This window comes from Carcharodon carcharias, chromosome 7 (assembly GCF_017639515.1).
Source record: "Carcharodon carcharias isolate sCarCar2 chromosome 7, sCarCar2.pri, whole genome shotgun sequence".
Taxonomy (NCBI): domain Eukaryota; kingdom Metazoa; phylum Chordata; class Chondrichthyes; order Lamniformes; family Lamnidae; genus Carcharodon; species Carcharodon carcharias.
In genome coordinates, this window is record NC_054473.1 from 16,136,837 (window position 1) to 16,161,236 (window position 24,400).

At 42.7% G+C, this 24,400-nt stretch overlaps 1 protein-coding gene across 1 annotated transcript in view; it reads right to left on the reverse strand.

Moving 5' to 3' along the window:
- LOC121279972 (ETS domain-containing protein Elk-1-like) overlaps window positions 1-21,210 on the reverse strand; it is a 93,703-nt gene extending 72,493 nt beyond the window's left edge. Inside the window, exon 1 of the mRNA XM_041191595.1 lies at window positions 21,096-21,210. Within this exon, the coding sequence (XP_041047529.1) occupies window positions 21,096-21,151 (56 nt within the window). The 5' untranslated portion in view covers window positions 21,152-21,210. The remainder of the gene's footprint in view (window positions 1-21,095) is intronic.
- Between the last annotated feature and the right edge of the window lie 3,190 nt (window positions 21,211-24,400).

Sequence of the window (24,400 nt, forward strand, 5' to 3'; positions counted from 1 at the left end):
ATTATACAAAGGCATAGTAATGCATGCTGCATTTTTGTTTAAACATTAATTCATTCACTTTAAACAACTCAAGTCTCCACTATAGCTTAGAGGCTTTTCCTGGAATAGCTCATTAGACTGTTGCCAGAAGATATAACATCAAGCATAGCCAACCAGGTGACTGTTCCCTGGTTTCCAGTCATATTGGAAGGAATTACAGGCTGATAATCAGCTTGTTTGGCCACATTATGAACACACCTTCTGTGACTATCAAGTCCAGAAGTGGGACTTGAACCCAGAGCTTCTGTTTCAAGAGGTAAGGACACTACCCACTGCACCACAGGACCTCCCTCACTTGTTATAACAGCCAGAGAGGGATTTCAATAGACAGCCACACAAGCATAGCTGACAAGGTGATATCAAAGCCATTTAAACTGTCACTTGTAGCAAACCACTTTGGGGGAAATTATGAATGGTTCTGACAGAAGCTACACCTCAAACATTAACCTGTCCGTACCTGCTGGATATTTAGAATATTTTTCATTTTTATTCCCGTTTTTTCTTCTTCTGTCGTTTTTTTTCTAATTCACAAAACAATTGCCAAGCACTCCTTGACACAAAGGTCAAAGTGTCAGCCAACAAGATAAAGTAGTCAATACTGAGGAAGACTGCAAGAAATTACAGGAAGACATGAATAAGTTTGCGAAATGGACAACTAATTGTCAAATGAAATTGAACACATAACTATGAGGTAGAACATTATTACTTGGAAGGTTCAAGTCTAGGCAGGGTTAGAGGAACAAAGGGATCTCAGAGTACAAATAAATTCATAAATAAATGTTGTGACACAGATTAGCAATGCCATTTTAAAAATGCTAATGAAACCCTAGGCTTTATTTCTAGGGAGATAGAATTGAAAAGTAGGGAAGTTATACAAAACCTGTATCAAATCTTGGTTAGATCACACTTAGAATACTGCATGCAGTTCTGGTCGCCAAGGATATAGAGGCACTGGAGAGGGTGCAGAGAAGGATAATACCAGAAACGCATGGATAAACAGATCAGGAAAGGATTGATAGGCTGGATCTCTCCTCTTAAAAAAGGAGATAGAGGATGGAATCGTCCCAGATTTGCATAAAGCGTGGTAGTGAGTGGGGAACAAGGATGTTTTACCTGTCGGCTGCAATGGATAGGTTTTCATGCCATATTGTCCCATGCCCAGCGCATCCCACCTCATTAATAACGCACTCCCAGAAAACGCGTCGGATCACTAGCAGAGTGGCCTCCGATTTGCCCGCCCCACCATCACCTCAGGCCTTCAGTAATCCAGGTGTCATATTTAAAGGGCGCCCCTGCACTCTCTAAGGGATTAGAAGCTGCTGCAAAGTCATGGCTGCCAAAGGGAGGAAACATGCTGCCCCCAAATTTATCAATGCCACCCTCAGGGGCTTACTGGACACTGTGGAGACCCACCATGAGGTACTGTATCCCCGCTCTGGGTGAAGACCAGCAAGCATGGTCATCCAGTCCAATATGGGAGGTGGTTGCAGGGATAGTCAGTGCCAACACCCTGAAAAAGAGGACAGACAGCCACCCAGTGCCGAAAAGGGACGAATAATCTCCTGTGTTCTGCCAGGGTAAGTCACTCTTCTCATCACCATCAACTCACACACTCACAAACCCATCACACATCCACAGGGATCTCACTCACTGCCAGTTCAAGGGACATCGCCATTCATTCTCTCTCACACACCTTCATCTGCCCTGTGGATCGTGTTCTCATCCCATCCATGGCACCACTCATCACCCACACATGCCAGGCATCCTTCTCATCTGGCCTGGCAGGAGTCCTGCTTACGCCCTCTCCATCTGTCTTCATGCAGGACAAGCTGGCACACAACAAAAGGCAGGGGTCGCAGACTGGTGGAGGAATGCCTGAGATCAAGGCCCTCACAGATTTTGAAAATAGAACCATCCAGCTAGACAGCGAGTATCTGGACTGGTCCTGTGCTGACAGTGAGGTCGGTGGTGCTCTACCAAGTGAGGATCCAGCAGTGCAACATCCATTAGACAATCAGTTCCCCTGTTCCACAGTCCCCTGCCCTGCACTAATTATCTCTCCTTGCTTTTGCAGGTACAGCTAGGAGGCATCCGAGGGGGTCCACAAGTCAGATCCTCGACTGAAACCCCGAAGACACCTCAGAAGAAGAATCTAATGACACCCTCATTGAAGACCCTTCACAGCGCTCATCCGTCCACCAGCGCAGAGATGCACACTTCAATGGGACCTAGTTCTAGAGTAGCCATGGGATCACAATCTGGTGAGAACATCGCCCTGTCTGATCCACAACAGGAAGAGGCAGGGTCTTCCCAGGTTTCCAGCACTTGGAGGACTGCTGGAGACCAGAAATCTGCTGAGCCTGAAACTGATGACGAGCCCCTGGGTGACTCATAAGTCAGTTGCTGGAACTGCAAAGGCAAGCTCAGGAACATCAGAAAGGGATGTCCACTGCACTCCTCAGATTGCAAGGCATGATGGAGGAGTCCATCCATCTTCAGGCTGAGGTGATAATGCTGACATGCCAACGTAGCGGTGAAGCGCGCCGTTCTGAAGTCACGCCGACGTGGGTGGTAAATTTGACGTGGGGGGTGCTGATCCCGGTGAGCAGGGCTTATAATCAGATGCAAAGGTATTAAAATGACATTCCCGAAGTGCGCCCAGGGGAAATGCAGCCGCCATTGGCACGTTGAGCGGATGAGCACAAACTGGTTTCACGATGGCATAAAACAATTTTTGGCCTTCTCATCGTATTGCTCCCCCCTCCCCCCACCACCCGCCCACCATGAGGCCCGACGCCAACAGGGCTGGAAAATTCTGGCCTGAGGGGTGAACTAATAGATGTGTTTAGAATGATGAAAGGGTTTGATCGAACGGATACAGAGACAATGTTTCCTCTTGTGGGGAAGAGCATAACTAGAAGACGTCAGTATAAAATAGTCACCAAGAAAACCAATCGGGAACTCAGAAGTAAGTTCTTTACCCAACAAGTTGTAAGAATGTGGAATTCGCTCCTTCGGGGGTGCCTAAAGCAAATAGTACAGATGCATTTAAGGGGAAACTGGACAATAACTAGGAGAAGGGAATAGAAGGCTACACTGTTAGATTTAGATGAGGAAAGATGGGAAGTGGTTTGAGTAGAATATGAGCATCGTTATGGACTGATTGGACCGAGTGGCTGTTTCTGTACCTTATAACCTTTGTAATCCTATGTACTTTGGCCTTTTGTGCAAAGGCATGGGAGGTCTTCATCATTAGGAGCTGTTAAAGTAAAGGCTGTTGTGCCCTTTAGAGAGAACTCAATAACTATTCCTAAGTAAGGCAAATAGAAGGCGAGAAGATGACAAGTCACCTATGGCTCAGCTGGTAGCAATCTCAACTGTCCCACTCCAAGAGATTTCATTACAAAGTCAAAGTTGATAACCCAAGTGCAGCACTAAGAGAATGCTGCATTGCCAGAGGTGCTGCCTTTCAAGTGAGGTGTTAAAACCGGTGCAACATCTGCCCACTCAGGTGAACGTAAAAGATCCCTTGGCACTAGTTTGATGAGCAGAGGAGTTATCCCCAGTGTCCTAGCCAATGTTTGTCCCTTAACCAACATCAAAAGAAACATTATCTAATTATTGTCACGTGGCTGTTTGTGGGATCTTGCTGTGCACAAAATGGCTGCTGCATTTCCTACATCACAACAGCGGTTACACGTCATAAAAAAGTACTCCCTTGCAGGTAAAGCACTTTAGGACATCCTGATATTGTAACAGGTTCCATATAAAAGCAAGTCTTTACTTCAATGAGATAGAACAAGAAATTAGGATTCTTGTTCTAGCAAAGAGCCAGCACAGATACCATGAGCTGCAAGATCTTCTGTGCTGGAAAGTCCGACGATTATAATAACAAGGGAACCTATAAATGAATGCAAATAAAATACATTGATAAAAGATTTCCCTCACAGATCTAGTGAGTAGGGGCATCAGCCAGTAGAACATTAAGCCAAACAGACCAGAAGACCCCCATGCTCAATTCCTGGGCTTTTGTTGAGTTTGCTAAAGAGTGACAATTGGCCCCAATTTCCCCAGCTAACAAGGAGAGACATGAGCAAAGAATCCCTTTTCAGGTCAGTGATCCCTCAGCTGAAAGTATGGATTGTACAGACCATTGGGAGCAGACAACAACAAACAAACAAGAGCAACTTGCATTTATACAGTGCCTTTGGTGTAGAGAAATGACCCAAGGTGTTTCACAGGGGTCTTATCAGACAAAAATTGACACCAAACCAAAGAAGGAGACAGTGGGTCTCTTCATCTCTGTGACCTCCTAGAACCTGACAGCTAACAACATGCATTTATACAGCACCTTTAACATTGTAAAATATCCTAAGGCACTTCACAGGTGTGCAATCAGACAAAATCTCCAAGAACTCTACATTCCTCCAGCTCTCACCTCTTGGGCATTCCCCAATTCTTTTGCCCCACGATTGGCAGCCGTGCCTTCAGTTGTCTGAGCCATAAGTGCTGGAATTCCAAACTGCCCTGCCTCTCTCTGCTCCTTTAAGACTCTGCTTAATACTATCACTCTGAGCACAGGATCAGAGATCTCTGTGTGATATACCCTACGATAGGAGAACCTCCTGCCATTCACTCTAAAGAGTCATCAGTTGTCCCTCAATTCGAGGATGACATCTGCTCAAGGTCAAACTCAAGTTTCTGGTTTGCGTCTTCATGTGACTGAGCAGGCCAAATTTTGGCCCCACAGATCTTTGGGCGCGTGGGGTAGGGCATCCCATGAGGTAGTGGGGTCCGGAGTGCAGGATTTGCTTCCTTTTCCTTTCTTCTCTGCCGCCGCTTTGGCTCATCATTAAGACCTTGTGACTTGAAGCATGATGTAGCTTGATGGACAAGTTGTCACCATTTTGAACAATTGGTAGCAAGCTCTTTCCAGTCAATGCTGCCACACTTCAAGTAGAGCTGGATAGCTTCAGCGCTGTGTAGAGTAGGCACTTGAGCACAGGTAGGGCTACAGATACCAGAAGAACTTTACCCAAGCATATCAAAGGAGGAAAGGAAAGAGAACATGGAAGACCAGAGGAAAATCTTCAGTGTAAATACATCTACAGCAATTGGCAGCATGGTAACAGATCTGCTCACCTTACTGGTGGCTAACCCAGTCGAATCTTCAGGCTTTGATCTTGTGAACTGCATTCAACTCCAGTTTAGCGCTCCTTGCACATTGCCTGCTGAGTTTAAATGAAACCGGAGCCTCAAAGTGATGAGGGGGTGGGGGTATTTGGGGGAAGGATACCTCTTTGCTGCCGGAATTGACTGGGCAACCAAAAAACCAAAACGTACCCTAGACTAATGGGTGTAAACGGCAACTAATGTCCAGGATTTCTGCCAATCTTCCACCAAAGTGACACTGGGCAATTTGAAGAAGCACTGTGGAAATTCTAAGTGTGTTTGTCTTTCAGAGCAAGGTGGGAGAGATAGAGGAAAGAGGAAAAACAGAGGTGAGTGGAATACAGACAATGTGAGTGAGAAACCACAGCGAGATCAAACACGGAGTCAGAATAATATAGAGAAAAACAGGGCGAGCAACGAGCAACAGAGAATAACAATCGGCTCTGGACTTTCCTGACATTTACTTTATGCGAGCAACCACGAAGTATAACATTGCATCTGCCTTGAAGAAAATCTGTTGTTCAATAACTGGTTTCCATGATTTGGTGACACCAGGTATCTTTACGCTTCCTGAACCAAACTTACAACAGTAACTTGCATTTACATTGTGCCTTTAATATATTAGAACATCCCATTGTGCTTCACAGGGACATTATAAAACAAAATTTGACACAAGTTACATAGGTAAAGAACTAAAAGCTTGGCCAAAGAGTTAGGTTTTAAATTTTGATTTTAAAATGACTGATATGATGATTATTTGTTTATAAATAAGTTCCTTTTACTACATGGAAAATAAAGTAGCCTCTCATCTTCTACTGGATCATGTAAATACTCAGACACTGAGTTGAGAAAATTGTCATAACCTATTGGTATACTTCATGTAAATGGGTTCAATAGAAGAGAAACACGAGATTAATTATACACAGAAAATCATCAAATCACAGAGATAGCTGTGGAAAGTGTGAAGTTTATACAAATGGCAAATACTGACATGGAAAGACAAAGTCAAAATGAGCTTCAGAGGTGTTGTTACAAAGGGAAACCTGAAAATATAGGGAAAGGCAGAAAAGAGAGAGTGGGAGCTTGATAGAGGTTCATCTTAAACATCCTCCCATGATATACGTCTCTGCAATGCCTCTTGGTCACCTGGCATTAGGAGATGTGTGAATGTTATTACCATGGCTAGGACTGGAACTCATGTGGAGAACCAACTATCAATTGTCCTGGGTGCATCTGGACTGGTGGGAGGTGGGGAAATGGCGAATTACCTGATCACTATTCACTGATTCCTGCCACAAAGGTGCATGTACCAATGCCTGTCGTCGGGCTGAACTCAGTTGTGATGCCCCTCATTGTCCCACGGCTTCAAGGCACTCACTGTCATGGCAGCAGCATGAAGAATGGCCATTTGTTGATGGAGTAAGAGGATCCAGACACCAAAGTCAATGGGTTAGATCTTGACTTTGTGCGATTTGTACAACAGGTCATAACCCAAGCAACTTCAATGGAAATAAGAAGTGGGAGAGATGTAAAGCGGACTGCTGACCCACTATTCCCCCCTGTTACCCTATCTCACAAACTTAAGATCTTCCCCCAAAGTATTCAGGACATGAGGGCAGAAATGGCGGGGATGGAGTGGGGGTGTGGAATATTACAACAAAGTGCCTCACACAATGAGCGTGCTGCACTTTTAAATTAAAAAAAACTTCAAAATGGGCATTTGCATTTTACAGTGTAAAGAAAGCAAACAAAACAAAATACTACTGTTGTGTTTTGGGATGCACTTGAGTTGGTTACAACATGTTAGATTAAAGATTAAATGTGTGGTTGATTGCCTCCTGCGACAGCTAGTTTAATGCATTAGTTATCCCAGGAATGTAGGCACAATACAAATTTATTTTTAATGTCTTCACTGCTAAATGTGCATTGGAAACAAAAAGCTGTGTAACTGCCCTGAGAGGCTCCTTTTTTAATCTTTCACTTTTTGGTCTTTCTAACAATTGTGTTTATTTATTCTTTATTGTGTCTGGCATTAGGGACTGTTAACCTTAATAATTGGAATAATTTTACATTTTGGTCATCGACGATCAACAGGAAGCACTGACAAATAAAGCGTACAATGATCTAATAATGCTTCTAACCTTCCCCAATTTCAGTGTTACAACTTTCTCTTTTCCCATCCCAGCCATTTTTAGTGCCTTCCTGTCAGCCCCGGTCCAGTGGAAGGAGTCCCGCCTCAGAGTCAAAAAGCTGTGTGTTTAAAATCCCATTCAGAAACTTGAGCACTTAATATAGTCCAGTCAATATTCATCTCTTAACCAACATCACCAAAACAGGTTCTCCTGTCCATTGTCTCATTGCCGCTTGTGGGAGCTTGCTGTGCACAAATTGGCTGCTGTGCTTCACACAGTGCAACAGTGAACACACCTCAAAAAATATTCCATTGGCTGCAAAGCGCTTTGGGCATCCTGAGGTTGTGAAAGGCATTACAAGTTCTTTCTTTATGTAATGTCACCAGCCCCCTCCTCTCTATCACCACTGAGAAGCTGTGTGACTTTCTCAAGTTTCCCCGAATGATAATCACTGCGAGAGCTGTTTAGAAAGTTGTTCTGCAAACAATAGGGAGGGAGAACCTGCATATATATATAGTGTCTTTTGCAACGTCAGAATGTCCCAAAGAGCTTTTGAAATACTTTTGAAAAGTAGTGACCATTGTAATGTCGGAAACACATAAATTAGATGGTGGGTGATAGAAAGTTGAAAATGTTTAAAATGCTTATTCCACATTTGCCTCAGTTTGGTTGAGTGAGTAAGCATTCTTGAGAATCTCTCTGTTGAAGTAAAACCACAACTAGTCGAGAAACTAAAGGCTGCATTAAAATGTGCTGGTTCTGACTAATTCATGAAAGAATTCCAAATTTTGGTGAAAGAGAAAGTCTGTAAAGTTTTGTGCTGAAAGTGTTAGATGTTTGTCAGTAAATGCATGCACGTGGGGTACATGTACCTGTACTGTGTGAGTTTATTTAAGATGTGTATTATAGGGTGCTGGATACTATTCGGTAGGTCTTAATGAAGTCTTCGTAGTCTTAAGTAGGTTAACTGCATTTATTCACTACAAGAACTATGTACATATATACAGTAAAGGGTTCAAACTAGAAAATGTCTTGCTTGTGCACATGGCCCTGTCCAATACTAGACTGACTCCTAGGTGGAGGGGTCATGTGTTCTCTGACATCACTGTGTGAGCGGTACTGTACTCTGTCCCACGTTAACCCTGTATGTGCCAGACCCTTATACTACACCACCCCTAAGTCTTTATCCAATGTATTTCAAGTTATTCTAGTTTACCCCATGTAGTTGCATCGTTATTACTACCCCTTTACCTCCCTTTAAGTTTCAGAGTTCATAGGTTCAGGCGGTCTGAAGGCTTATAACCCTTCCATATCTTGTTTGCAGGAGTGGTAGGCTCTGTAGTTGCAGGTAAACTCTGTTGATTTGGAGGTTATCTTGGCATCTAGGTATCCTTTTGTCATCTTTTTCCAATCCTTGGTATTGAACCGCTCTTTGGCGATTTGGCAGTTTTGGTGATCGGTGGTTGTTGATCCATCCCGTTTCTTGCTGGTTAAGTGAACGTTGTGCTAGTCTTCGTACCATTTTCTCCTCTTCTTTCATCATATGGGTCGTCCATTGTGATGGAAGATAGCCATTCCTGTTCTGAGGATGTGTTTTTTTTTACTAAACTCACCTTTGTGTTTGGTTATGTAATGTGCTGTCTGCAATGAACAGCTGATACTTAGTTTCAGCATCGTCTGTGGCCCTGTCATGCTGGCTAGGAGTTGCAGCGTCTGCTCTGTGGTCACACTGTTGACCTCATCAACAGTCGTCAGAGCCGGAGGCTGACACTCTTCTGGCTGATGGTTGCTCTTGTCTATCCTCCATTGGAGGCATCATGGTAACCATCTGAGCAGTTGGCAAGTCTGACCAGTGAGGGCTTTCCGGCACCTATAATGAAAATGGACAAACCTGCTCTGAAAAGAGAGAAGATGGTTCAGAGCTGAAGTCCCAGTTAGGATATTCCTTCTTGTTTGAGTTCTCGGGAACTTGCAGTTCTGTATAATTTACAATGGGCACTGTCTTGACATCTTCTGCCATTTTAAGGAGATTCAGGACTCCACTGGCATCTTTGCTCAAGATAGAAAAAGACTAGTTACGGATGATGTACATCAGCTCGAAGATTAGTTTGCCGCCATATCTTAGTGGTTCCAGAATCATGTCTCTGACAGAAAGTTGGATTCCTCCGGGCCCATAGATTGGTGTGGCTGTTGTTCGAAGCCAGAAGTCTCTCAGCCACAGTTCTTTGTCCAGTAGGACCATAACTGGCTCCCATGTCCAGTTTAAAGTTTGTGAGGTGACCATTAACTTAAATGTCCATATTCCAAAATGAAAATCCAGGATTTTTGACCTTCCCCAAAAAGCATGGCTGTGTGTCCACTTGGTGTGCACTCACCCTCATGAATTATCTGTTGGTCTTCTGTGTGTTTAGATGTTTTGGCCTTGCACGGTTTGCCGAAGTGTCCAATTCTGCTACATTGAAAGCATTGGCTGAAATTGTAGGACATCGATCTCGGCTGTGGGGACACTTTGCTCCACAGTGCTGGCAATGGTCACTCTACTGGTCTGTTAGGGTATTGCTTCCCTTGGCCTGGAGTGACCCTGTTTCTGTGCTGTTTAACTAACTGGACTGTGGGGTTTCCTTTGTACCACGGTTTACTTTCTCCTCTTAAAATGTCTTTTTTCCTCTTTTTTTGGCCGGCGCAGACATGATGGGCTGAATGGCTTCTTTCTGCACCGTAACTTTACCATGGTTCTAAAATGGACCTGGGCTGCACACAGAGTTCAGACTGCCTAACTATCTGAATAGCTTTCTCAAGGGTTAGATCTCCTTTCGCTTGCAGTATGTCTGAGAGTGCTTCGTCTGCTACTCCTACAACTATTCTATCCTTGGTAAGTTCAGATTTTAGGGTCTCTGTATTCGCAGCCTTCAGCTATCGTATGCAGCTCATTAAAGAAGGAGTCAACAGGTTCTTCTGGCTACTGGACATGCTTATAAAATTTAGCCCTTTCAGGGATTTTGTTACTTCTTAGGTTAAAATAAGCAACGAATGATTTTAGTACTTCTTCAAATTTGGCAGATGGTTCATTGATTCCTTGTCCAGCAATGTCCACTATTGGGCCTACCAACTAAAGCATTGTGTTAACTTGTTCAGCTTCTGTCTTTTTATCCAGACCTGGAGCAATCGTGTACCTTAAGGAATCTTTTTTTCCAAAGTCTCCAATTATGTGATTGATCTAGGCCTTGGATAATCCAAACTGATCTGGAGGAGTGGAATTCCTGTGCATGGTTAAAAAATATTAAAGAGTAGGCTCTGCCTTAAGAAGCTGCTGAAATTCAAGATGGCGCCGTCATTCATTTGAAGACAAAGGGACTACTCGAGCTTGCCAGTTTTGGCAGGCTCCTGCTGCAATGGCGCTCATGCTCAGTTTTAAACAATGGCTGCTTGGACCAACTAACTGCAGACTTCTCCATGTCAGCATTATGCTTTAGGGTTGTGAAAGCATTGAATCCTGACCTTTGCTCGTCCTTAAAGCCGATTCTTTAGTCGCGATTTTTCCAAACTAATTTCTTTTTCCTTCTGAGACTAAGCCCGAATGCCACATATTCAGGTGCTGACTTGGGAATCCAGATTTTCCAACAGAGTTTTTAAACAGCAATTCCTGACCAGTGAGCTATTTTTTTTTTAAATTTCAGGATTCGCTTTAATCTGGAATTTAAAAGTTTTAGCTCACTCTTGCTAGGTTTGCTGACTCTGCACTCTGGGAATTGAAACTGCACGTCCAAGCGATCCTATAGAATCTTCTGGTGCAGTGAGGAATTTTTAATTTCTACCTTCAGCTTCTAGAGGGCTTTTCCCTGGCGATTTTCCTCTGTGCGTCTGCTTTCCCAAGCATTTCTTCAGGTCAGACTGCTTCTTTGAATGTTTCTTTAATCTTGCAGGATTTTAGTTTATCCTTGCATCTTTTTACGAGATTTTGGTGTTTTCCATTCGCTGCCACCATGTTGTAGGGTTTTGGATACCATTCAGTAGGTCTTAATGAAGTCTTCATAGCCTTAAGTCAGTTAACTATATGCATTTATTAACTACAAGAACTATTTACATATATAGACTAAAGGGTTCAAACTAGACTTACTCCTAGGTATGGGTCATGTGTTCCTTGACATCATTGTGTGGGCGGTACTGTACTCAGTCCCACGTTAACCCTATATGTGCCAGACTCTTATACTAAAGTGTGCTTCCCACTAAAGTTAGCACGTGGCTAAAACAGTGCCACCATAGCCCCAGTTGCAGCTAGTCAGCGAATAATGCAATAAACGATGCTCTTCCAAAGTTGGAGGTAGGTATCTGGGGATCAAGTAAAAGAGCTTTTGTCAACATCAATCCAAAATTATACATCTCTGAGTGTTCATTCCTTTTACCGGCAAGATATTTTTGTCAGCTCTTAATACTCAGGTGTCAAGGAGGGTCAGATTCTAAGTGAGATGCCTGATTGGTACCAATCATTTTTGTAGACAGTAACAGTGTGCAATTTAGAAGCAATATATCCCCATGAAGCAGACCTAGGTCAGCTATTCATAATGGAACAATGTGAATTATCCCTCCCCCCCAATCCCCCTCTTTTTATTTCACAGACATTTGCTTGACATTATGAGTCATTGCAAAGTACAAAAAGACTCCCTTTGAATGCAGGCAACCTCCTGACTGCCGATCAAGTATAAAAAGATTTGAAAAAACAACCAATGCTGGAAATAATCACAGAAAATGCTAGAAATACTCATTAATTCTATCTGCTACAGGAAAGGGGACAGACAGGCTTCATATTTCAGAGTCAGGTTCTTTCTCACAACTCAATCCTGATCAAACATCTCAATATGAAATGTTAACCTTGTCTTTTATCTTTTCCCATGTTGATCGATCTGCCTGTATATTTCAGCATTTGCTGTTAATAGAGTTAACCTTTTTACAGTTCAGGAAGCTGTGACAGACAATTAGGGAAATGGGCTGCAGGTTAAAAAAAATTAAAAAGGAACTGCTGCTCATCTTCATGAATAATATTCCTTTTCCATACTTCCACTTTCTAATCTGTATGTTTATTCTCAGTGTAGATTGCACAATGCCAATTATTTATGTAACAAAGAACATCAAGAAGACAGAATGATCTGTCAGGAATATAACAGAAACATAACCATAAAATTAGAGAAAAGCCATTTAGGAGGGAAATCAAGAAGCACTTTATCAGACAAAAGGTGATAGAAATATAAAATTCCCTCCCCAGAAGCTGGGACAACTGGAGGTTTCATGACTGAGATGGTTAGTTTTTTTGTTGTTAGGTAAGGGTATAAAGGGATATGAAGCCAAGAGGGTGAATGGAGTTGAGGTACAGATCAGCCATGATCTGATTAAATGCCAGAGAAGCTTGAGGGGCTAAATGGCCAGCTCCTTTTCTTATGGTTCTAGAGAGCAGTTTCCCTTTTGAGATCTTTTAGCTAATTTTCTGATAAGTTTGTTTTAGAGGGCAGGAATCTATGTCTCTGAAGCCTAAATTAAATTGATATAACATCTGCTTCCAGAGAAATGCAAAGAAGGGAGACTATTCAGCCAATCTGGTTCATCCCCCATTACCTCTTGAATGATTCCAGAGATTTTTTTTCCCTCCACCATCTGACCAAGTCCATTCCAGGCACTGCACATTACACACACTGGGAGATGGTGATGTAGTGGTAATGTCACTGGACTAATAATCCAGAGGCCCAGGCTAATCCTCTGGTCACAGATTCAAATCCCACCATGGCAGCTGATGGAATTTAAATTCAATTAATCAATCTGGAATTGAAAGCTAGTAACAGTGACCATGAAGCTACCATTGATTGTCATATAAAAACCCATCTAATTCACTAATGCCCTTTACAGAAGGAAATCTGCCAACCCTACCTGGTCTGGGCCTACATGTGACTCCAAACCCACAGCAATGTGCTTGACTCTTAACTGCCCTCTGAAATGGCCCAGTAAGCCAGTCAGTTCAAGGGCAATTAGGGGCGGGCAACAAATGCTGGACCTGCCAGCGATACCCATATCCCATGAAAGAATAAGGGGAAAAAATTCCTTATGTAAATTCTGATATTCTGAACTTGCCTGTTAACAGTTTTTTATGTCCAGTTATCCTACAGTTATAGTTCAACATAAAATAGTTGTCCAGGTTTCTCTATGATATTCTGCATAGTATAAACTTCTATAATGAAAGCCTTTGATCAAGGTGGAAAAATCCAAGTGGGTAAAATTCGCTATGGGCAGTGGTGTAAAACAGATGTTAGCAAATTGGCAGCCGATTTTACACTAGACCCATTATTTTTCTTTACTTTGATTGGTTTTCCATTCACTCCCAATATTCTGCATTAGTTGTGACTAAAGTTACACGCTCACTTTAAAAAAAAACAATAAAGACACTGGCATTAGAACAACAACTTGTATCTATATTAGAGTCCTTTACGCCCCTAGGCACTTTTTTTTAAAAAAATTATTCTCTCGTGGGATGTGGGTGTCATTGGCAAAACCAGGATTTGTTGCCCATCCCTAATTGCCCTTAAACTGAGTGGCTTGCGGGGCCATTTCAGAGGGCAGTTAAGAGTCAACCACATGGCTGCGGGTCTGGAGTCACATGTAGGCCAGACCAAGCACATTAGTGAACCAGATGAGTTTTTACAACAATCAATGATAGTTTTCATGGTTGCCGTTACTGACACTAGCCTTCAATTCCAGTTTATTTTTATTAATTGAATTTAAATTCCACCAGCTGCCACGGTGGATTTGAACCTGTGTCCCCAGAGCAATTTGCCCAGGCCTCTAGATTACCCATCCAGTGACATTACCACTATGCTCTCATCTCCCCACAGGAGCATTAGAAAATGAAATATGACACCGAGCTGCATAAGGAGATATTAGGCCCAATCACCAAAATCTTAGTCAAAGAGGTAGGTTTTAAGGAGTCTCTTAAAGAAGGAAAGAGAGGTAGAGAGGTTTAGGGCAGAATTCCAGGCCTAATGGGGCCTACGCAGCTGAAGGCATGGTCACCAATTGTAAAGTGATTAAACTTGGGGATGCTCAAGAGGCCAGAATTAGAGCACTGATATCTTGGTGAATTGTGGGGTTTGAGGGAATTACAGAGATGCAAAGAGGCAAAGTCAAGGAGGGATTTGAAGATAAAGATGGGAATTAAAATTGAAATGTTGCTTTACAGGAAGCCAATGTAGGTCAGGGAACAAAGGATGAACGGGACTTGGTGCGAGTTAGGACATAGGCAGCAGAGCTTTGAATGTTGTCAAGTTTACAAAGAGTAAAATGTGGGAGGCTAGCCAGGAAATAAAAGGGATTCATCCTATTTTGAAGTTGGGGTTGAAACATTATTGGGACAGAGCATGGGAACCTTTATTTTACATCCAGTTCATGAGATGCATGATCTGGCAACATTAGGTGCTGACGTGCATCCCTAAAACATTTCCAACTCCCCAGCAGTGACAACACCCGTCTTAATAAGCACAACGTATACACTAAAAATTAAAAAATTTTGACATAATGTAACACTGTACTTGTGAATACAGTCTTTGTATGAATTATATAAGCAAAATCTAACTGAGCTTAATTCACACCCTCCATATGTCACAGCAAGTCAAACCCCAACTGAGTCACAGTTGGCAGCTCTGTAACATTTACGTCCGCTTCAATCTAAAAGCAGTTTTCTTGGAGATAATTCCAATCAGCTCATCCTGATGAGATCACAAAAGAATACATTATTTACAAATCGATCCAGTAAAATAGTAAATGTGTATCAACTTTTAACTACAATGAAAACATAAGCATGTCAAAACCTTTTGGCTCCTTCAAAGAGGTACTGTAGCATTAATGTCTTAAATGTCTGGATGCGCACTGTTGCTGGCTAAGACTCAGTTGGCAGTCAGAAAATCACACCTCTCTTCTCTGAACAAACTTGCCGACTGTTAATGAAGGTTTTGAGTGTGTTAGTTCAAAATGCTGTTTTTGGTAGGGTAATACCATACTTATAAATAGCAAGCACACAACAGCGCAGCTATATGAGTACAGCAGACTAGTGGTTATGGCACTGGACTAGTATCCCAAGGATTGAGGCAGGCTGTGGTACTGAAATCTGGCAACATATAGACTGGTCAAATGACTGTGAGAGCTACCTGATGGTTATAAAAACCTAGCTGGTTTTACAAATGTTGATTAAGAGTAGGAGACCCACCAATCCCTAATAGGTCTATCCTACATGTAAATTCAATTGGAGGGCCAATTTCTGGAGTGTCTACTCATCCAATCTGTATTCTGCCACAAATGTCTCACAATTGCAAGTGTATTAATTCTATTATTTTACTCCTTGTGGAAATTTTTTGTAATCAAGTAAAGGAAAAATCATCTCTAGTTTTCTCTATTTTATGTACAGATTCCACATTCAACAACAGGACACCCACTATGAGTGCCTCCATAATGTTTCTGTTCACCAGTCACTACAGCTTCCCAATCCTCCTTGTGGGGAAGTGTCCAAATCTTCACTTTGATCCTGAAAGCACGGCAGACAGTGTGAGCTCATTACGTGGTGAAGCGTAGAACCATTGACTATCAAAGCACAAAAGGAGGCCATTTGACCCATCATACCAATGCCAGTAATTTGTCAGAGCAATCCAGAATTGCTGGGCCATTGAGTATATTCAAGGCTGAGTTAGGTAGATTTTTGATAGACAAGGGAGTCAAGAGTTATGGACGGCAGACAGGAAAGTGGAGCTAAGAGCACAGCCAGATCAGCCATATTGAATGGCGGAGCAGATTGCCTACTCCTGCTCCTATGTGCTATGTTCCTATATTCCTAAAAATTGTCTTGTTCTCTCCCAATCACCTGGCCTTCTGCTTAAAATGTTTGTCCGATCTTCTCTTTAAAAAAGCAATGATGCTGGCCTCAACTATTCCTGATAACAATAAGAGTCAGGAACCAGAGGGCACAGATTTAAAGTAGTTAGCGAAGCAGCCACAGATAACATGAGGTGGGGGGGGGGGGGGGAGATCAATTTATGCAGCGAGTTCTTACCACCTGGAATGCACTATCTGAAATGGCGGTGGAAACGGATTCAATAACAACTTTCAAAAGGGAATTGGATAAATAACCCAAGGGGAAACATTTGCAGGGTTATGGAGAAAGAACAGCGCGAGCAGAATTAATTGGATAGCTCTTTCAAAGGGCTGGCATAGGCACAATGGACCAAATGGCCTCCATCTGTGCTGTTTCATTTTAGGATTCGAAGATAAGCAATCCAATATCTAACAAGCATCCATTTAAAGAAATTTCTCTAACATCTTGCTCCTCACTCTCCTCATAACAAGTTTAAATTGATGACACTTGTTACTGATTACTCCACTTGTTACTCCACTGATTACTCCACTGATTACTGATTACTCCACTTGTTACTGATTACCCAACCAGGGGAATTAGAATTTCCCTACTCAGCCTATCAAAACCTTTCAGAATTTTCAAAGTCCCTATTAAATCTTCACTTATCCTTTTCAATGCAAACAATTCCTCAACCAAAATCGCTCTCCATAACTATAGTTTCTCATCTCTGGCATCATCGTGGATATGAAAGTAGTTCTATGAAATGCTTGTGTCCACCAAGTCGACTACAAATCTTACTTTCCAAGCAAGGACAAGCACATAATCCAGGCGGGTGTGAATATTAGCACTACTTTGCAGCCAATTAGTTGGGGCAAAACTTGTGGTTTTAATTTACAGATTCTCCAAACTCATGACCTAAAGTGCAGCAGACTCTCCCAATAAAAGTAGGATTATTTCTCCAGCAAAATGCAATAAGTGGAGGATGGTAACAAAATGCAAATTACCTGCTTAAAATCAATCCCAGTCACTTACAACAGTGCAACCTCCAGGCATGATTAATGGGCGATTTACTCCAATCATCCCCATTCTGCCCAGGACTCGTGGTGTCAATATATGCCACCAATCTGGGTTGATACTCCTTTGTACTGTAGAGAGAGAGTGCTGCACTGTCTGAGGTGCTGCCCCAAGAATAATTAAACCAAGGTTCTATCTGCCTGGACAGCTATACATTATGGCAAAGATTAGGGTAAGCCAGAGGTTTGGGCAAGTTTTAAAAACCAACAAAAGATGACCAAAAAAAATAAGAGGGAGAAAATAAACTTTGAGGGTACACTAGCAAACAATATAAAAACAGAGAGTAAGAGCTTCTTTAAATATATAAAAAGAAAGAGAGAGACCAAAGTGAACATTGGCCCCTTACAGAATGAGGCTGGGGAAATAATAATGGGGAACCAGAAAATGGCAGAGGAGTTGAATAAATACTTTGCTTCAGTCTTCACAGTAGATGATATTAATAGCATTCCAATACTAAATAACCAAGGGAAAAAAGAGGGTGAGGAAATAAATACAATAACTGTCACTAGAGAGGAAGTGTGAGGGAAACTAATGGGGCTAAAGACCGATAAGTCCCCTAGACCTGATGGGTTGCATCCTAGGATATTAAAGGAAGCAGCTACAGATATAGTGGATGTGCTGATATTAATCATTCAAGAATCCTTAGATTCTGGAAAAGTCCCAGAGGATTGGAAAACTGCCAATGTAACACCCTTATTAAAAAAGGGAGGGAGACAAAAAGTCAGGTAACTATAGGGCAGTTAGCTTAACATCTGTCATTGGGAAAATGTTTTAGTCTATTATAAAGAATGTAATAGCAAAGCATTTAGAATTACATAATCTAATCAAGCAGAGTCAGCATGGCTTCATGAAGGGGAAATCATGCCTAATAAATTTATTAGAACTCTTTGAGGAGGTAACAGGCAGGATAGATAAAGGGGAACCAGTAGATGTAATATATTTGGATTTCCAAAAGGCATTTGATAAGGTGCTGCACATAAGGCTACTTAGTAAGAGAAGAGCCCATGGTGTTGGGGGTAGTATATTAGCATGAGCAGAGGATTGGCTAACAAGTAGAAGACAGGGAGTTGGGATAAGGGGGGCATTTTCAGGATGGCAAACTGTAACTAGTGGAGTGCCACAGGGATCAGTGCAGGGGCCTCAATTCTTTCCAAAATATATCAATGACTTAGATGAGGGAAGTGAATGTACTATCGCTAAGTTTGCGAATGATACAAAAATAAATGGAAAGACAAATGGTGAGGAAGACACAAGGAGTCTACAGAGGGATATAACCAGGTTAAGTGAATGGGCAAAAAAGTGGCAGATGGAATATAATGTGGGAAAATGTGAGGTTATGCACTTCGGCAGGAAGAAGAGGAGCTAAATATTATTTAAATGGAAAAAGACTGCAGAAGGCTGCAGCACAGAGGGATTTGGGAGTCCTCGTACATGAATCCCAAAAAGCTAATATACAAATTCAACAGGTAATAGGGAAGGAAAATGGAATTTTGGCCTTTATTTCAAAGGGAATGGAGTATAAAAATAGGGAAGTCTTGCTAAAACTATTCAAGGCACTAGTGAGACCACACCTAGAATACTGTGAACAGTTTTGGTCCCCTTATCTAAGATATATTGGCATTGGATGCAGTCCAGAGAAGGTTCACTAGGTTGATTCCGGGAATGGAGGGATTTTCTTATGAGGAGGGGTTGAGTAGGTTGGGCCTTTATTCATTAGAGTTTAGAAGAATGAGAGGTGACCTTATTGAAACATATAAGATTCTTAGAGGGCTTGACAGGGCAGATGCTGAGAGGTTGTTTCCCCTTGTGGGAGGTCTAGGACCGGAGGGCATAATCCCAGAGTGAGGGGGCACCCGTTAAAAACAGAGATGAGGAGGAATTTCTTCTCTCAGAGGGTAGTTAACCTGTGGTATTCTTTACGGCAGAGGGCTGTAGAAGCTGGATTGTTAAGTATATTGAAGGTGGAGATAGACAGATGTTTAATCAGTAATGGAATCAAGAGTTATGGGGAAAAGGCAGGAAAGTGGAGTTGAGGATTATCAGATCAACCGTGATCTCATTGAATGACAGAGAAGACTCAATGGGCCAAATTGCCTACTTCTGCTCCTACATCTTATTGTCTGTACATTAAAGATCGCACGGCCTTATTCCAAGAAGGTAAAGAGCTCTTCCAGTGCCCTGGCCAACCTTCCTTCCTCAACCCTATAATAAAACATTAGCATTCATCTGATGGGATGTTGCTGGCACTGATTATCTGTTGCGTTTACCTACATGACAGGTATTGTGTGACGCACTTTGAGGCATCTCAATAACATGACAAGGAACTTCCAAAGCATTCCTGTCGTCTAATACCCAGGAAGATGATCTTTAAAAATGAGCAAAACGGTTGCATAATCAAGCAAGGGAAGTATCGAATCACAGCAAATCACAAAGAGAGTTTTGTTAAACAAGCAAATCTTCAGTCAGATCACTGTCTCAGCTCAGACATGTCTCTCCAGCTCGAAACGCTCAATTTAAAAGTGTGCACCCTTTAAAGGAACCATCTTAAAACACAATCTATAGAAGGATTTTATTGCAATCATGATCATACAGGAACAATGCCTAGTTGACTAACTACAGAAAACGCCAGAGTTTTCTTGAGAATGTTTTTTTTTTGATGAGCAACCAACTTACCGGAGTTCAAGTACAGCAATGAATGAAAACACAGCGACTCACACAATCAGGCCAGTGTTCAACGGGAGAGATAATCTTCTCCATATCCAGGAAGTGAATAATTTGTGCTAACAGCTGCTGTGTGTACTGACCTCTCTCTCTCTCTCTCCCTCTCTCTGCTGTTCTCCAGTTTACATTTTCACCTCTCCCTTATTTCACAATCAAAGAAGATTGTGATTTAAAGTGGCAGGGTGAAACTGCGCATCCAGGCTTTTGAACGATTGCTGGAGAAAGAGACATTTCTAGAAATACGATGCTCAGTAAACACAAAAAGTCCCCCATTGTCCCACACAACCTATCAAATATGTTTCTAAAGAAAATAATTTTACAATAGCGATCCTTTCTGAATTATCCTCTGAGTCCTTAACAAAAGTCATGTGTCAGGCACTGAAATTTGAGCTTGGCATGAAAAGTGTAAAACAACATTTGGCTGGGATCATGGTTTCATTCATTTCTCTGTCCCTCTTCTCCCAAAGGCCTGAGTCATGCTGATGTGCAGTTCACCAGCACATTTGATACCTTACCAAAGATGGGCCTCAACAGTAAGCGCTGCAGGCTATTCAACCACAGAGGCTTCACAGCTGAGCCAGTCCTGGCTTTCCCCAATCTCCACGCTTTGGAACAGGAGTCACCAGGTAGCAATTAGGAACAGAATCCCTGGCTGATTTACACCCTCATCAACCCCTCTCCTCCCACCTTCCCTAACCCAATGGCACTGAATCCAATTGTAGCAAAACGAACTTAGCCCTCATTGAAATAACAACAGAAAATGCTGGAAATACTCTACCAGTTGCAGGAACTCACCAAGCCCCCTTCAACAGCACCTTCCAAACCCGCAACCTCTACCATCTAGAAAGACAAGGGCAGCAGACCCACTGCCACCTCCAAGCCACTCACCATCCTGACCTGGACCTATATTGCTGATCCTTCACTGTCTCCTATTTTTATTCTTCTTCTCTCAGTTTCTCCAATTTTACTTGGGGTCACCACAATGCTGGTTGATCTCCCTTCCCCATCTCCTCCTGTCAGTCACACATTCCTCTCCCAATTCCATTGCGTTTAAGTCTCTCGCCACTGCATCTTACCACCTGGTCTTGGGCCTTCCTCTTCCACTTCTTCCTGGCAGTCCCATCTCCATCATACGCCTCGCCACCCAGGACAGATGTCCATAATCACTTCAATCCCTTCTTGGCTACTTTCTCTGATGCTCCCACAATCTTCACTGACCCTCTGGTGTGCTGATTCCTGGTTCTGTTCTTTCTCATTACTCCATACATCCATCTCAGCCTCCGCATCTCATTAATATCCTATCATTCTTCCTCTCTTCTTGATGTTGCTCAAGTTCCTGCACTATCCAACAAGGCAGGTCTTGTAGGTTTTTTCTTTCTGTTTCAGTGTTACTTTTCTATTACATAACACCGCACTGCATCCAATTACTCCAACCAGAGTCATCCCTTTACTGTTGCTGGGTCAAAACCCTGGGACTCCCTCCCTAACAGCACTGTGGGTGTACCCGCACCACATGGACTGCAGCGGTTCAAGGAGGCAGCTCACCACCACCTTCTCAAGGGCAAGTAGGACTGGGCAATAAATGCTGACCCAGCCAGTGAAACCCACATCCCGTGAACAAATATAAAAAAACACGGAAAAGAGTGGAAGGTGGGAGTGGGTTCAAGGTAAAAGATGAAGATAAGGAGACCAGTCTCAATATTGGATTCAGAGGAGTGAAATGATTACAGCAGAATGGCTGAATGGAAGGTAAGTTTGGGAAACTGGAGTAAAGGAGAATTCTACCTTGGCCCTTGAATGAAGGAAATCAAGTGGACTCCAGGGGCATGGTCACCCCATTGGCCATGTACAGATGGAGGAGCCCCCACTCCAAGCACAGATCCACAATTTTTCCACTCTGAATGGCTCTAATGCAGCCATCCTTGCTATCAGCAGCAGAAAGTTGGAGGGGCGGTTAAGGTGAACTCAACGTTAGGGCCCGAAGGCTAAAGCTCAGCACAGGCCCAGCAATCAAAACTGGGCATCTTTCCATGCCAAGGAGCTGAATATCGCCTCAGGTGGTGATCACCCACTAAGCCACCAGGTAGCTGACACCCAGGGGAGGGATGTCCACCTGAATTAGAACATAACATAAAAAATAGGAACAGGAGTCGGCCATTTGGCCCCTTGAGCCTGCTCTGCTCTTCAATAAGATCATGGCTGATCTTCTTGTGTTTCGATTTCCACATTCCCAATGAACCCCGAGAACTTTTGATTCTCATACCCAACAAGAATCTACCTACCTCTGCCTTAAAAATATTTAATGACCCCGCCTCCTCCACCCTCTGAAGCAGAGTTCCAAAGTCGCACAATCCTCAGAGAGAAAAAAATTATCCTCATCTCTGTCCTAAAAAGGGGACCGCTAATTTTAAAACCCACAAGATGAAACATCCTTTCAACATCCACCTTGTCAAGGCCGTTCAGGATCTTGCGAACTTCAATCAAATTGCTCCTCACTCTTCTAAACTCCAGAGGAAACAAGCCGAGTCTGTCCCCTTTCCTCATAAGACAACCCACTCATTCCAGGTATCAATCTAGTAAACCTCCTTTGATTCACCTCCAATGCATTTACATCCTTCGTTAAATAAGGAGACCAAAACTGCACACAGTATTCGAGGTGCAGTCTCAGCAATGCCCTGTATAACTGAAGCATAACATCACTACTTTTATGTTCAATTCCTCTCCTTACTTTTATGTTCAGTTCCCCCAATCTTTTCTCTTATCATTGTTGCAGGTCTTGGATGGGGGTGGCCATGTTCTGAATTTACAGGTACTGCTGGAGGCAAGGCTGTTGGTAAACTTCACCTTTTATTGAATATTCTACTAACTACGTACAACACAGGCTTAGCACAAGGCTCTACGTAGAACTATCTCTCAACATATTCTGTTGTCATGTGATCTTACATCACTGATGATGTAGACAATTTACATATTTAGCATTAACCCTTTATACTACATCATTCACTGTAACTTTGATGGAAGAACAGCGGAAACCCCAGGAAAATGGCTTTGGTGCTGTTGACAACGATTTCCCCAAGGTTTCCATAGCTCTGCTAGTGAAGGACAATTGGGAGAAGCCCTACAGAAATTCACGTGCTCTATTCTTCCTAAAAGGATTTTATATTATTCCATGATATGCCAGTAGGCTCACCTTATTGCTGTGGAATTTAATTTGCTTTTATTTTGTTTGGGGGGTGGGGGTGGTGGTGAGTACAGAACTATTAATGATGCAAGTTACATCACCTTCTAACACAATGATGAAGCATTCCTGTAGAAACAGTGCCCCTTTAACAGCAAAGTATTGGAGAGAGAGGGGAAGAAAGGGCATGGTGTAAACATTAAATATTTTTATTAATAACCAAATAACTCCCCAATTTTCTGAATCTTAAAAAACGTGTCTATTATGTTGGTAGAGTTATGTTGAATAATTCTTGCTAAATTGAAAGGAAGTAGCATTTAAAGGAGATGCATCAGAGGCAGTCAGAGTTAAAGGAGAGCTGTCTGAAACTATCAAAGTTAAAGGGAAGGTGCTGGAGAGTGCCAGAGTTAAAGGGAAAGTGCCAGAATCAGGAAGACATGACAACATACAAACTAGGAGCAGGAATAAGCCACTCAGCCTGCTCTGCCATTCAGTAAGATCATGGCTGATCTGATTGTAACTTCAGCTCCACATTTCCACCTACCCCAATAGCCTTTCACCCCCTTGCTTACCAAGAATCTATCTAGCTCTGCCTTAAAAATATTCAAAGGCTCTGCTTCCGCTGCCTTTTGAGGATGAGCATTCCAAAGACTCACGATCCTCAGATACAACTTCCCAGTTGGCACCACCAAAACTTCGACTGGATAAGCCAGCTATCAGGGAGAGGAAAGGGCATGGGGTGGGGGGGGGGTTCTAAACAGTAGAGCCAGGCACAGACTGACCTGAGTACGTATGTATGTGTGTGTGTGTGTGTGTGTGTGTGTGTGCGTGCGTGCGCGCATGCGTGCATGCGCACATGCTTGAGACCAAAGTGGAGAAGGCTCATGTAGGAAGGCACCAGACACATCGAGAAACTGAGAGACTTTGAGGGAACATTCAAAGGTGAAGTCAAAGCACTGGAGGGAGCACACAAACCTCCAAACAACCTAACTACTCTAACCTTCAACGCACCTGCCCCTCATGTGGCAAAGTCTGCAGATCACACTTTGGACTTAGTCATCTGAGAACACATCAAACCGGAGTCATCTACGATCCCGAGGGACTGCCGAAGGAGAAGTGTGCGTTGGTGTAGCCAGGACAAACACTCCTGTTCCTCCCGGCTGCACAGAAACTTTAAAAAACTTCTCACTTTTTTTCAAAAAT